Consider the following 16,570-nt stretch of genomic DNA (forward strand, 5'->3'; position numbering starts at 1 on the left):
ACACTTTAGTTTATTGGTGATTTGTTTGTGCTACCACACATTCGCATGCTAATTTGATTAATTAATAAACTTGGATAATTAATCAACTTAATCCATCTCAAATGGTAAATACATTTTGGCCTATTAAGTGGTATCAGAGCAAGCACACTCTAATTAGGGTTTAATCCTTGTGTGTGATCCATTGACCCCTGTTTTTCATGGATGAAGGATAATCTCCTATTATCCCTCTTTTATTTAATGGGACTAACTATGCATACTGGAAAGTACGCATGAGAGCTTTTTTGCAGTCTCTAGATGAGAAAGTGTGGTAAGTTGTAGAGATTGGCTAGACCAAGCCAAAGGAAGCGCTGGCTGATTGGGATGAGGCAAAGATCAAGGCAGCAAATTTCAACAGCAGGGCATTGAATACGTTATTCAGTGCAGTCGCAAATGAGGAATTCAAGAAGATATCCTCCACTGAAACTGCAAATGAAGCATAGACCATCCTCCAGACAACCTATAAGGGTACAAAGGCTGTCAAGGATTCGAAACTTGAAAGGCTCACTACAAGCTTCGAAGAGATAAAAATGAAGGAGGATGAGTCGTTTGATGAGTTCTATTCAAAACTCAAAGACATAGTGAACACTGCCTTTAATCTAGGAGAAACTATCCCAGAACCCAAGATTGTGAGAAAAGTGCTCAGATCTCTTCCGAAAGATTCCATGCCAAGATCACCGCGATTGAGGAATCAAAGGATATTGATAAAATTCTTTTGACAAAGCTGGTTGGAAATCTACAGACCTATGAGTTGGGTATGTCTAGAATCGGAAAGACGAGCAAGAGCAAGAATATGACACTGAAGGCCAAGAGTAGTGAGACAGAAGAGTCTTCAGACGATGAAGATTCTAAGATGAAGTCCTACATCACCAAGAAATTCAAGAAGTTCATGAAGAATGCCAATGGGAAAGGCTTTAACAAGGACTATAGGCAATCAAGTTCTTCTCAGTTTAAGGGTCAAGACAAAGGGAAGAAGGATGCTAGGGATGGCGGTCAGTACACTGTTCCTACAGGACCTAAGTGCTTTAGGTGCCAAGGCTTCGGACACATGAAACAGGAGTGCCCAACATATCTCAAGATGATAGGGAAAAGCAAGGCACTAGTTGTTACGCTAAGAGATACCGAGCTTGAAGATGATTCCGACAATGAGGATGACGGAATCTTGAATGCCTTCACTGCCACCGTTAATCCTACTAAAGGGATTGTTGAAAATGTGGATGAAGGAGAGGAATTGGTGGAAACCAAGTTTGAGAAGATGGATGATCAAGATGACATTCACACGGCCTATACTAAGTTATACAAGGTCTCAGAAAAGCATGAGAAGTTGTATAGATTGGCCACCAAAAAGTTGAGTGATGTGGAGCTTGAACGTGAAGATCTTTCCACAAAGTTTGATGAAGCAAATCAAACTATTGGAGCATTAAGGTTTGAAAATAACTTCTTGGCTGAGAAGACTAAGAAGCTTGAGGCAAAACTATTCCAAATTAGAGCTCAGCTAGAAAGGACTTCAAGTGCTAAGCTCGATGAGATGCTCAGCTTTCAAATATCTGCTTCAGATCAAACAGGTTTAAGGTATGATTTCTCTTCCTCTAATATTGCTTTTGCTAGTACTACTGTCTTTGTTCCTCCTAGCAATAATGTTGAAATTGAGAACACCAATGTTAAAACTGAATTAGTTAGTGAGAACATAGACAAAGGTACATCTATCTTAGGAGCACCCACTAAGCAAGATAAGAAGGATTTTAAAAACCCTAAGGCTAAGAAAGCTAACTCTAAATGGCCTAAACAAAAGAAGCAGCATCTCTGTCATCACTGTGGAGCAGCTGGTCATACTTGACCAAATTGCTATAAGTGGTTAGCCACTCAAAATAGCAACAACATGTTGGCATCAGGAAACCAGAATCAATTTCTGTCATCGTTTGCTCCTCTTGGTGATCTTCTCAAAGCCCTCATGTTTTTTTCAAACCTAAATGGTATCAATTCTTCCCCCTCACCATCGGCTCAAGGGTTTGCAAAAAGAAAAGGTTCTTCCAAGGTGTGGAAGGAAAAGGGTTCCAAGTGATTTAATCACTTTTTCTCTCTCTTCATCTGTATTTTCTTTGTTTTTGCATTACTTGTGTGTTTTGCTTTAATATTTTGAGTCAGTCTAGTTTTTATGCATTGCTTTGTTTTGTCTTGCATGTTTTTGGTTATTAGTTTTTCAGTTTTAGTTATTCTATTTTAATTCAAAAATAAATTAAACAATTCAGAAAAATACAAAAACAGTGTGTGTTTGTGTACATCAGTTCTTGTGAACCTTAAAATGGCCATTGAAACAAAGTTCTCTAAACTTTGTATCGATTGTAGCTTAGATGAACATTCTTATGCACAACTAAGCAAGTGAGCTTTGTGGCTCTTTTGTCTGTGATGAGTAAGGTTAAGTGATCTCTTGTACTTAACACTCGTATCACTTTTTTTGACGAGAAGAACTAGAAAATTCTAAGAGAAAGGCATTAATAATCATCTCACCACTGTTACCCGCCAATCATGATATAACATCTGTATGCTACAGCATAGCAAAAGTGCAATGTCAATGACATCGGTATGCTTCGGCATAGCAAAAGTGCAATGTCAATAACTTAACATAATTGAGTATTTCTTTTCTCTCTCTTGTATATTCATGCATGCTTTGCTTAATAAAAGAAAATATGCAAAGAAATAAAAGCAAAAAGAACAAAATGCTTTAAATATGATTGCAAGCGTGTTTTCTAGGAAATGTGGGAGTTAGAGGATGTACCTTAAAGGTCATAGTACCCATCAAACAGTTATGATTGTGTGTGAGTTAAAGTGATTTTCTCATATCTCAAATCGTCATAGCATTGAGACACTTATGTAATCTTGCAATGTTTTTCACACATAACACGCAATATTCTTTGTTACTCTTGATACATGTGCAAGTACAATGTGATTTGGCCATCACAAGGTTTACATGTATTGATGTATGCTTACTAAATTGTCTTAACTTGTTTTTGAAATATAAAATTGGTTAGACTTGTTTAGTGTGTGTGTGTGTGTGTGTGTGTGTGTGTGTGTGTGTGTTTTGGGAGCTATATTCTTAACTCTTTGATTGTTTTAGAGATGTTTTTAAGAGGTTAAAATGTTGGTTGGATCATTGGCTGAGTTGCATGTTTGATTGCATCCATATCTTTGTTTTTCTCCTCTTTTGAAAAACTATTTTTGAGCCTTCTCGACACCTCTCGACACCTGGCTTGTCTGTCGAGCTCTTCAGTTACATCTTATCGCAACCTCAACACCTCTCAATAGCTTCTAGATAGATCGAGAAACCTCCTAACCTTTCGATAGCTTCTCGATAACTTTTGGATTGATCGAGAAACCTCCTGACCTCTCGATAACTTATCGACACCTAGTGGTTCGATTAAGCTTCCCTTATGTGTCTGATGTTTGGTTCCTCGACACCTTCTCGACAGCTTCATCAGTTGACGCACTTTTTCTCGACACCTGTCTTAACACCTCTCGACACCTTTATCTGTCGAGCTTTACTAAGGTTCTATAAATTGGTTCTGTACGATCCGAACTTCATTTCTCTCAATCTCTCTCTCGATAGCTTCGTTTTCTCACCTCCCTTTTTCACTTCCTCTCACTCATATACTCTCCTCAAGGTTTCTTCAAGCTTTTTCAAGTTTTTCATCTCTTGGTAAGCTTTTTATCTTTCATTCTACATGCATTTCATGTTTTGAAACCTAGGTTTTTGAGTTTTTGGAAAATTCTTGGGGTTTTTCAAAGGTGTTGAGTTTTTGTGAAAATTTAGGCTGGGTTTTTGCCTTGATAAGTTTCAAATCTCATTCATTTCATCTCATAAGCATAATAACTGTATTATTATGCACATGTTCATGCATTTAGATGTGTGCAATTTGATTGTGTGCTGGTAGGATTGGATTAGGCAGAGCCTATGATTTTTTTTGCCAGGTCACATGTTCATGCATATGTTCTTTCCTTTCAATATACTTGCTATATTTGAACTGTGTTGGAACTTTTCTGGGTGTTTCTTTCTTCCCCCTCTCTCTCTAGTTTACGTTAGTTCGTCAATGGCACCAAAACGTAAGTTTGCTCCTGTCCAGAACCCTCTGCATTCTAGGGCATCTTCATATTTTGATCCCACTCCCTCCTCTTTTAGGTTCCGTGATGAGAAAGTCCAAAAGGACTTCTCAGAGAACTTCTCTAAATGAGGTGTTCATTTGAAATGCCAAGTTGTTTTGTCGGATTTCACTGACACTGACCTTCCCGATGTCATTCACAAACGGGAATGGGAGTCACTGTGTGACGTCCCGGTCACATGTCCTTTCGTGCTCATTCAGGAGTTCTACTCCAACATACATGGAACTGATACTTCAGTACCTCTCTTTCATACTCGCATTCGAGGTACGCGCTAGTAGTCACACTGGAGTTGGTATTAGATGTGCTTCATGTTTCGCGGGTTGCGCATCTTGACTACCTCGGTTGTGAGCGTCAATGGACTGTGTCCAAAGACGAGATGATCTCTGCTTTCTGTAAGCGCCCAGCTGATTGGGGTAAGCATCAGTCTACATCATGTCGACCTTTTGCTAAAGGTCCTAGATTCTTGAACATGGTGATGACATTTGTATTGCATCCTCTCTTTCACTACAACTCTATCACAGGGCCTCGTGCTCGGTTTTTGTTGTCCCTTCATAAGGATCTTTCCATTGATTTTCCTTCTCACTTTATCCTTTCTATCATAGATGTTTATAGAGATACGGCTACCCATGATAAGCTCGTCTTTCCTTCTACTATCACACAGATCTTACGCCACTTCTCTATTCCTTTTCCCTCTTTTGACCACTTCTCCTTTATGTGTGCCATTGACTACGCTACCATTAAACGGAGCGAGGCGCAGTTTCATGTGAGGTGGTCCGGTTCAACAGCTCCTCCCACTCCTTCGGCTCCTTCTACCTCCACTCCCTTTTCTTCATTGGGAGGTGTGACTTTGGATGCGATCATGGCGCAGCTTCAACGCATGGATGCTCGTCTTGATACACTTTCTACAGAGTTGTATCAGGTGAACACCCGTGTTGGCCGCATTGCTAGACGGCAGGCTCGCCTTGGTGGCTTTGTGGAGTCTCCCTCTCCTCCTCCCGAGGCATTCAAGACACCTGATGATGGTTTCGACGATGATGATGATGAGGATGGAGATGCTAGCTTTTCCAGTTCTGACGAGATGTCTACTTGACACTCTAACCCTTTGTCACTTGTGAAAAAAAAAAGGGGAGTAGTTTTGGATATAAGAGTTAGGAGATTTTTGTCTGGGGGAGAGTTTGTTTTTGAGGGATGTAGTAAGGATTACATGTATCTTTTCTTTTCTTTCTTGTTAGAGATACATTGTTCTTGTACCTAGGTCTTGTGATCATTTTTACGTACATGATGTTTATCAAGTGGTATATATATATATATATATATATATATATATATATATATATATATATATATAATGATGTATGTTTTATTCACCTACCTCTACATGTGTTGTTTATTTTCTTTCTTTATACACACGTTTCTTTATTTTGTATGCAATCTATTATTTTTGCTTCACACAAAGATGCCTTGATGCATTTTGTTTAAAGTGTTTCAGAAATACAGGTTGTCAAAGTCTTCCATGCCATGAACTCTCTTCTTGCAAAATTTTTCAAGAGTTTATGTTAGGATAAATTTTATTGTACTCAACAAGTGAGTATGAGTTAAGTGATTTATGACTTCTCTCATATGTTCATTTGTTTGTTGTGGTTTTGTCACAGATTGCCAAAGGGGGAGATTGTTAGGACATATGTGATTCACTTGATAAGAACAGATGTCATTTTTTTTTATGTAATTGGCTAATCCTTTGACAAAACGCACTTTACTTGTAATTGGGTGGATCTAGGATGTTTTTGATACTTCAAGAAACAAGGTTTCAAAATCAAGTGTTAAAACCATGCAAGTCTGTCCAAGAAACAAGCTGAGAAGTGCTCTTCATTAAAGCTCGACAACTGCATCTATCGAGCTTTAAGAAGCTGTTCTAGCCCCGTGGCTCGACAACTACTCAACAGCACCTCAACATCTCTAGCTATCGAGATTTAAGAAAAACAGTTTTTCAGTACTATTTGATTCTAATCCATGGATATGTCTTTGGGCCTTCTTTTCTTATAACCCTAGACATATAAAAGGATTATTTTAAGGGCCGTCAAAGTAAGCACAAGTTGTACAAGCATTGAGCAAAGTCTATTCAAGCAATTTGTGACCGAAGACAAAGTTTGCCCTAGTTCATCTCTTTGTGAAGAAGCTGTTGTGTCTTTGCACCGTAAGGTTTTGTAATTAAGCATCTTCTTGTTCTTCATTGTAAGAATGAACTGAAGAACTTTACAGCCAACATCTTTCTCAAGTTGGTGATTGAAGTCGCGTACTGGGACCCGTGCAATTGGTTAGTCACGTACTGGGAGCCGTGCATTGAAAATGGAGAGATTGTCACTACGGAACAAGTCCAATTGGGTATTGGGGTAAGGGTTCAACTGTAGGTTGGTATAAGGTACTGGGATTCATTTACTTATTACCGCTTGTTGTGATAATAGCAGATTCTCGGGAGTGGTGACCTTAAAATCACCCGGTGGGGTTTTTACCTTGGAGCTTTTCCCCATTCGTAAACAAATCACCGTGTCAATTTATTTTCCGTTGCATTTTAGTTTATTGGTGATTTGTTTGTGTTACCACGCATTTGAATGTTAATTTGATTAATTAATAAACTTGGCTAATTAATCAACTTAGTCCATCACAAGGGGTTAATACGTTTTGGCCTAGCACTCACTACATCCCTTAAAAAGAAAAACACTCCCCCTGACAAAAAATCTCATATGTTAACTCTCCCCCTAAATACATGACTACTCTTATCCCAAAACTACTCCCCCTTTTGTGACGAATGACAAAGGGTAAGTAAATCAAGCAGTCATCTTATCATCATTGGGCGAGCTAGCATCCTCATCCTCATTATCATCACTGTCGTCGAAGTCATCATCATCCTCGTCCTCAGATGCTTCTGGAGAAGGAGAGGGAGAGGGAGACTCCACGAAGCCACTAAGGTGAGCCTACCGTTGAGCAATACGGCCAACACAGGTGTTCACTTGACATAACTTATCATTGAGTGTGTCAAGGCGAGCATCCATGTGCTGCAGCTGCAGCTGCGCCATGACTGCCTTGAGGGTCACACCACCTGCCGATGAAAAAGGTGCATATGTGGAAGGAGCGGAAGAAGCTGGAGGAGTCGCTGTCTCTGTCCACAACCACTTCGGTCGAAGCTGGGCCTCGCTCCGGCTGATGATAACAATCTATGGCACACATAACCAAAAAAGTGTGTAAACTCTAGATAGGAGACAGAAAAATGGTGAAGAGTCCACGTGATAGCTGAAGGAAAAATAAGCTTATCACGGGTCACCGTATCCCTATAGACATTTATGAGGAAAAGAATGAAATGAGAGGGAAAATTTATAGTAAGCCTCTCAAGGAGGGATAATAAAAATCGAGCTCGAGGCTCTATGATAGAGTTATAGTGAGAAAATGGACCGAGCGATGGGTGTTTTGACGATCACCCAAAGATGAAGGTGACTCACAGAAAAGAGACGAGAGTTTTTCTTTGGACACAGTCCTCAAACAATCGCAGCCAGGATGCGCTACCCTAGGAACATGTGGCACCTCGGATACAATATCTGAAATGACTACAATATGCATATCTCGAACACGAGTGACAAAATGAGGTACTAAATAATCAAATTCGTGCATATTGGAGTAAAACTCCAGTATGATCACAAAGGGACAAGTGATCGGGATGCCACATAGTGACTCCCTCAACTGTAGATGACAGTGGGAAGGTTAATATCAGAAAAATCTGGTAGAACGACTTAGCGTTCTGAATGAATGCCTCATCGTGAGAAGTTCTCCGAAAAGACCTTACAGGCTTTTTTGTCACAAAACTGGACGTGAGAAGGAGTAGGATTAGAGGGGGAAGAAGAAGAAGATGCCCCAGAACGAAGAGGGTTCCGGGACGGAGTAGATTTGCATTTAGGTGCCATAGAGCAAACTAACTTTAGAAAGAGGGAGAGAGAGAGAGATGCAAAAAAGCACCAAACAGTTTAATATCAATATGATAGAAACAAAATTGGTTTGTATGCTTGAAATAATGCATAAACATGTGACATGCAATAGTAAAAACATCATGGGCTCAGCCCAATCCAATCCTACCAACACAAAATATTTTAACATAGTAATCACACATCTAAAATGCATGAACATTGTTAAAAATGCTAATGTGATGCAATGCATGAGCATTTAGGATCATTTACACAAAACCCATCCCAAAAATTTCACCAAAACTTCATCAATTTTGAAAAAGCCCAAAAATTCTTCAAAAACCCAAAAACCTAGGTGTAATGCGTGAAATGCATGAAGAATGAAGGATTAAGAACCCTTACCCAAAAAGAAAATCTTGATCTAGGCCAAAAATCACTTGGGAATGAAGTTTGGAGTGAGAGAGAAATGTATGGGAAGGTGAGAAGTTAGAAAGGATCGAGAGAGATCGAGAAAAGTGAAAAGGAAATTACACTGACCCTTTATATAGAAATCCCAGTTTCTCGATGGATTGAGAGGTGTTGAGAGTTGTCGAGAATTAAAAAGCAAGATAAAACTATCGAGCAGCTATCGAGAAGCTATCGCGAGGTGTCCACAGCAATTTTACCTCGATGGATCGAGAAGCTATCGAGCATCTGTCGAGCATACAAAAACTTCCTCGATGGATCGAGAAGCTGTCGAGCAGCTATTGAGATTGAATCTCAAGAATCTCGGTGGATCGAGATTGTGATAATAGCTATCGAGAAAAAAAGCTCAAGAGGCTCGATAGATAGCCTAGCTGTCGAGAGCTGTCCAGTAGCTGTCGAGATTACTTAAAACAGTTTTTCAAAGAAGAGAAAAATACAGACATGAATGCAATTAAACATACTACTCAACCAAAGATCCAAATAACATTTAAGCTCTCAAAAACATCTTTCATCAAGAAAAATGTCAAGCATTTAGATCCAAAACACACACACACACACACACACACATACACATACACACACACACTATACAAGTGTAACCAATTTTATATTTCAAAAACATGTCAAGACAGTTTATTGAGTATACATTAACACATTTATTCCTTATGATGGCTAAATCACATTGTACTTGCACATGTATCAAGAGTAGCAAAGAATATTGCGTGTTGTGTGTGAAAAACATTGCAAGATTGCATAAGTGTCTACATGTTATGACAATTTGAGATATGAGAAAATCACTTTAACTCACACACAATCATAACTGTTTGATGGGGATTATCACCTTCGAGGTACATCTTATAACTCTCATATCTCCTAAAAGGCACACTTGCAATTATATATATAGCATTTTGATTCTTTTTGCTTTTATTTTTCTTTGCACATTTTCTTTTAAGCAAACCATACATGGACATATAAGAGAGAAAAAAGAAATACCCAATGATGTTAAGCTTTTGACATTGCACTTTTGTTATGCTGAAGAATACAAATGTCATTTCATGATTAGCGGGCAACAGTGGTGAGATGGTTATTTATGCATTTCTCTTAAGATTTTTTAGTCCTTCCCATCAAAAAGAGCGATACGAGTGTTAAGTACAAGAGATTACTTAATCTTACTCATCACAAACACAAGCCACAAAGTTGACTTGCTTAGTTCTGCATAGAAATGCTTATCTAAGCTACAAAAGATACAAAGTTTAGAAAACTTTGTTTCAATGGCCATCTAAGGTACACAAATACCAATGTACACAAAATACACATTGTTTATGTATTTTTGTGGTTTTTCATTTTTTTTTTTTTGAAAAACAAAATAAAACAAAATTGAAAATAGACAACCAAAAACATGTTAAACAAAGCAATGCATAAAACTAGATGCAAATGCATGAGGAAGGAAGAGGAGAAGAAGAGATCAATCCATGGAGATAACACCAATGTTTTGGCGAAGGAATTCAAACCATTTGCTATCAAGAGGTTTGGTAAACAAATCAGCCTTCTGATCGTCAGTGTGAATGAACTCAAGAGTGAGAGTACCATCTTTGACAAGCTCCTGAATGAAGTGATATCGAATCTCTATATGTTTAGTTCGAGAATGTTGAACTGGATTCTTAGAGATGTTGATGGCACTGGTATTATCACAGTAGATGGTAAGACACTCTTGACAAATACGGTATTCAAGGAGGAGTTTTTGCATCCATAGCAGTTGGGTGCAACAGCTACTGGCAGCGACGTACTCGGCCTCTGTAGTAGATAATGAGATGGAATTCTTCTTTTTTCTCATCTAGGAGACAAGATTATTACCCACATAAAAACAACCCCTCGATGTACTCTTTCTATCATCAGCATTCCCAGCCCAGTCAGCGTCAGAATACCCAGCTAAGATATCATTTGTGTTCTTGTTGTACCATACACCGAAGTCGATAGTGGTTTTGACATACTTTATGATTCTTTTTAAAGCAATCATATGAGACTCTTTGGGATTAGCCTGATATCTAGCACACACTTCCACATTGTAACTAATGTCAATTCTACTAGCAATAAGGTAAACTAGAAATAAGTTAAAGAAGACTACCTATCACGCTTCTATAAAGAGATGAATGAACACTTTTACTCAACAAATCAACAGTGAGTTTAACATTTGGGCTCATAGGAATTCTAACAGAACTAGCAGATTCCAAACCAAACTTTTTCACAAGATTTTTAGCATATTCAGATTGAGATAGGAATATACCTGACTCTTGTTGAGGGATTTGCAAACCAAGGAAGTGAGTCAACTCTCCAATCATGCTCATCTTGAACTCGGCTTGCATGAGTTTTGAGAAACTATGAGTGAGTTCATCCTTGGTCGACCCAAAGATGATATCATCAACATAGACTTAAGCAACTATCAACCCGTCGTCTTCCCTTTTGATGAAGAGAGTTTGATCAGCTTTTCCTCTTGTGAACCCATGTGACACCAAACTCTGGGGGCTTGCTTTAAACCATAAAGTGCCTTCTTGAGGTACAACACATGATCCAAAAAGTGTGGATCAATGAATCCTTTGGTTGAGCCACATAAAAATCTTCCTTAAGAAACCCATTTAAGAAAGCAGTCTTTGCGTCCATTCGGTAAAGCTTGAACTTCAAGTGACATGTTAAGGAGAGAAGAATTCTGATGGACTCCATACAAGCTATTGGAGCAAATGTCTCATCATAGTCTACTCTTTCCATTTGAGAGTATCCTTGAGCCACAAGATGAGCTTTGTTGTGGATCACATTACCCTCCTCATCGGTCTTATTGTGGAATATCCACTTTGTGCCAATGATGTGCTCACCTTCCGGTCTAGGTACTAAAGTCCAGACATCATTCCTTTGAAATTGAAGCAGTTCATCATGCATAGCCTCAACCCAGCTTTCATTTGGAAGTACTTCTTCAACCTTGGTGGGTTTAACCTGCGACAAATAACAAGAATGTGACACAAAGTTAGCAACACATTTATCAACTGTACGTTTCTTTAGTGTAAGTTCATGCATGTTTCCCACAATAACTTCAAGAGGATGATTCAATTTAATCCCGGAGGAAGGTCCTTTCTCTTCATGGGATTCAGAATCAGGTGAAGTAGGTGTGTCTGAACCTTCTTTAACACTTGATGTACTGGGAGTACTTGGAGATGCGGCCTCTTGATTAGCAATTTCTTGAACATCCTTGGGCTCGGGAGGAAGAATTTCTTTTGGGATTTCCTCATTAAGTTTCCCAGAACCGGACTCTGAAGATTCATCGATAACAACATTCATAGTTTCCATTACTTTCTTGGTTCTTTTGTTGTATACCCAATAAGCCTTGCTTGTAGAGGAGTATCCTAGAAATATTCATTCATTGCTTTGAGAGTCAAACTTTCCCACATTTTCTCTATCCTTGAGAATGAAACAAGTACTTCCAAAGATTCTGAAATACTTAACATTTGGTTTCCTTACCTTCCATAGCTTAGATGGAGTCTTTTTGGTACCAAGTCTGAAATACACCCCGTTAACCGTATGACTTGCAGTGTTGACGGCTTCTCCCTATAAGTTTCTAGCCACATCCTTGTTGTGCAGCATGGCTCAAGCCATCTCCTGAATAACCCTGTTCTTTCTTTCTACTACACCATTTTGCTGAAAAGTAATAGGAGCAGAGAATTCCTGAGATATACTTGACCTAGTGTAGAAGGACTCCATGTAAGAGTTCTCGCATTCTTTATCGTGATCACTTCGAATTCGACCAATGTTCAAGCTCTTCTCATTCTGCAATCTAAAATACACCCTGTTAACAGTATGACATGTAGTGTTGACAGCTTCTCCCCATAAGTTTCTAGCCATATCCTTGTTGTGCAGCATGGCTCTAGCCATCTCCTGAATAATTCTATTCTTTCTTTCTACTACACCATTCTGTTGAGAAGTAATATGAGCAGAGAATTCCTGAGATATACTTGACCTAGTGCAGAAGGACTCCATGTAAGAGTTCTCGAATTCTTTACCGTGATCACTTCCAATTCGATCAATCTTCAAGCTCTTCTCATTCTGCAATCTAAAAAACACCCTGTTATCCGTATAACATGCAATGTTGACGGCTTCTTCCCATAAGTTTCTAGTCACATCCTTGTTGTGCAGCATGGCTCTAGCCATCTCTTGAATAACTATGTTCTTTCTTTCTACTACACCATTCTGCTGAGGAGTAATAGGAGCAGAGAATTCCTAAGATATACTTGACCTAGTGCAGAAGGACTCCATGTAAGAGTTCTCAAATTCTTCACCATGATCACTTCGAATTCGATCAATCTTCAAGCTCTTCTCATTCTGCAATCTGAAAAACACCCTGTTAACCGTATAACATGCAGTGTTGACGGCTTCTCCCCATAAGTTTCTAGTCACATCCTTGTTGTGCAGCATGGCTCTAGCCATCTCCTAAATAACTATGTTCTTTCTTTCTACTACACCATTCTGCTGAGGAGTAATAGGAGCAGAGAATTCCTGAGATATACTTGACCTAGTGTAGAAGGACTCCATGTAAGAGTTCTCGAATTCTTTACCGTGATCACTTCGAATTCGATCAATCTTCAAGCTCTTCTCATTCTGCAATCTGAAACACACCCTATTAACCGTACGACATGTAGTGTTGACGGCTTCTCCCCACAAGTTTCTAGCCACATCCTTGTTGTGCAGCATAGCTCTAGCCATCTCCTGAATAACTCTGTTCTTTCTTTCTACTACACCATTCTACTGAGAAGTAATATGAGCAGAGAATTCCTAAGATATACTTGACCTAGTGCAGAAGGACTCCATGTAAGAGTTCTCGAATTCTTTACCGTGATCACTTCGAATTTGATCAATCTTCAAGCTCTTCTCATTCTGCAATCTGAAACACACCCTATTAACCGTACGACATGTAGTGTTGACGGCTTCTCCCCACAAGTTTCTAGCCACATCCTTGTTGTGCAACATAGCTCTAGCCATCTCCTGAATAACCATGTTCTTTCTTTCTACTACACCATTCTACTGAGAAGTAATATGAGCAGAGAATTCCTAAGATATACTTGACCTAGTGCAGAAGGACTCCATGTAAGAGTTCTCGAATTCTTTACCGTGATCACTTCCAATTCGATCAATCTTCAAGCTCTTCTCATTCTGGAATTTGAAAAACACCCTGTTAACCGTATAACATGCAGTGTTGACGGCTTCTCCCCATAAGTTTCTAGTCACATCCTTGTTGTGCAGCATAGCTCTAGCCATCTCCTGAATAACCATGTTCTTTCTTTCTACTACACCATTCTGCTAAGGAGTAATAGGAGCAGAGAATTCTTGAGATATACTTGACCTAGTGCAAAAGGACTCCATGTAAGAGTTCTCGAATTCTTTACCATGATCATTTCTAATTTTATCAATCTTCAAGCTCTTCTCATTCTGCAATCTTCTCATTTTGCAATCTGAAATACACCCTGTTAACCGTATGACGTGCAATGTTGACGGCTTCTCCCTACAAGTTTCTAGCCACATCCTTGTTGTGCAGCATGGCTCTAGCCATCTCCTGAATAACCCTGTTCTTTCTTTCTACTACACCATTCTACTGAGGAGTAATAGGAGCAGAGAATGCCCAAGATATACTTGACCTAGTGCAGAAGGACTCCATGTAAGTGTTCTCAAATTCTTTACCGTGATCACTTCGAATTCAATCAGTCTTCAAGCTCTTCTCATTCTGCAATCTTGTGCATAAGGCTTCAATGTGCTTAGGAGTACTGGACTTAGATCGTAGAATGATGACCCAAGTTAACCTAGTGAAGTCTTCTACCATAACTATGATGTATCTCTTTCCACTAAGAAACTCAGTTCTGGTTGGACCCATGAGATATAGATGTAGTAGCTCCAACGGTCTAGATGTAGCGAATGTCTGCGTGCCTAGATGTTTATCTTTCATCTATATCCTAAGCTGACATGGTCCACACACCACATTGTTTACTCTACTAAGCTTAGGCATCCCTAAAATTGATTCATACTTAGATACAATTGAAAGATGTTTGTAACTAGCATGTCCCATCCTTTAATGCAACAGATCTTCGTTTGGCAATCAAATACTATTGCACACAATATTAACATCAAGGACTAAACCATAACAATTGTCTAGAGTGCGAATACCACTTATGAGTTTATTTCCAGACTCATCCAACACAAGACATTTTCCCTTTAAGAATAGCACCATAAAGTCTTGATCACAAATTTGACTTATGCTTAATAGGTTCACTCTCAGACCTTCTACATATAGCACATTTGCAATGTCTGGCAGTCCAGGTAGTGAGATGATTCTGTTTCCTTTAATTTGTGATTTGCTCCTATCACCAAAAGTGACATTAGCACCTTTCTTAGACTCGAAAACCTTAAAGAGAGATCGGTCTCCAGTCATGTGTCTTGAGCAGCCGTTGTCAAGGTACCACAAACACGTGTCCATAACCTTAAATGTGGACTTCATCATGAATCACACTTTGTGCTTAGTACCACAAACAATAGGAATGGTCTTTTCTCTCATTTGCCATTTATGAACAAAGCTTTTAACTTTCACTCTTCTTAGACGAACTCCTCTGCACAATTTCATTTTGTGACAGTCTAATTTCTTCTTTGTCAAGCTAAGATTTTTTCCAATGATCATCATGATAGAATTCAAATAACTTTTAGACTTGTATTTTCGAATATACTCAAACAAATAGAGATTAGAAAAACAAGATGTATTTGAAAACGAAGATTTTTTCAAGCTGGTTGCAGCCGTGACAGCAAGGGTCAATAGATCACATAGCAAAGATTAACCCTAATCAGAGTGTGTCTACTCTGATACCACTTGATAGGCCAAGAATGTATTGACCCATTGTGATGAATTAACCAATTAATTAGTCAAATTAATTAATTAATTCAATTAGCATGCAATAAGCGTGGTAGCACAAACAAATCACCAACTAAGCTAATATGCAGTGGAAAATAAATTGACACGGTGATTTGTTTACAAATGGGAAAAACGTACACGGCAAAAACCCCATCGAGTGATTTTAAGGTCATCACTCCCGAGAATCTATTATTATCACAACAAGCAGTTACAAGTAAAGGAATCCCAGTACCTTATACCAACCTACAGTTGAACCCTTACCCCAATACCCAATTGGACTTGTTCTCTAGTGACAATCTCTCCTTTCAATGCATGGCTCCTAGTATGTGACTAACCAATTCGATGTGCGGATCCCAGTGTGTGGCTTACACACTAACTTGAGAAAGATGTTGGCTGCAAAGTTCTTCAGTTCATCCACATAATGAAGATCATGAAACTCCTTAGTTATAAAACCCTACAATGTACAAACACAGCAGCTTCTTGAAGAGAAAGATGAACTAGGACATATGTCTCTAGTTCACAATATAATTGTGAAAAACGTTTGAATTGAGGTGCATCAGTTGTGACGACCCTTAAAACAATCCTTATATATGTTTAGGGTTGTGAGAAAAGAAAGCCCAAACATTTATACACGGATTGAAGTGAAATCAGATATGAAAAACTGATTTTCTTAAATCTCGATAGATACCTTATCTATCGAGCAGTTGTCGAGCATCGAGTTTAAACAGCCTTTTAAATCTTGATAGATACTAGCTATCGAGCTTTAAAATCTAGCACTTCTTCACTTGATTCTTGGATAGAGTTGCATGGCTTCAACACTTGAACTTGAATTCTTGTTCCTTGAAACATTAAACACATCCTAGATCTACCCAATTACAAGTAAAGTGCGTTTTGTCAAATGATTAGCCAATTCTATATTGACATATGTTCCTACCATGATTCACATATGTCCTAACATTATTCCCACCTAAATACAGGTTTCTAAATGCTAAATTACAAGCAAATTTGAGACGGAATAAAGCCAACACAT

General features: G+C 38.8%; 1 protein-coding gene across 1 annotated transcript; it reads right to left on the reverse strand.

Annotated features, from left to right (window-relative positions):
- Nucleotides 1–11,135: 11,135 nt before the first annotated feature.
- On the reverse strand, nucleotides 11,136–12,120 carry LOC142634787 (uncharacterized). Its single transcript, XM_075809049.1, has 2 exons — nucleotides 12,114–12,120; nucleotides 11,136–11,998 (listed from the first exon to the last, which is right to left on the reverse strand). The coding sequence occupies exons 1-2, from the start codon at nucleotides 12,118–12,120 to the stop codon at nucleotides 11,136–11,138; spliced, it is 870 nt and encodes a 289-aa protein (XP_075665164.1).
- Nucleotides 12,121–16,570: the final 4,450 nt, after the last annotated feature.

Source organism: Castanea sativa, chromosome 5 (assembly GCF_040712315.1).
Source record: "Castanea sativa cultivar Marrone di Chiusa Pesio chromosome 5, ASM4071231v1".
Classification (NCBI taxonomy): Eukaryota; Viridiplantae; Streptophyta; class Magnoliopsida; order Fagales; family Fagaceae; genus Castanea; species Castanea sativa.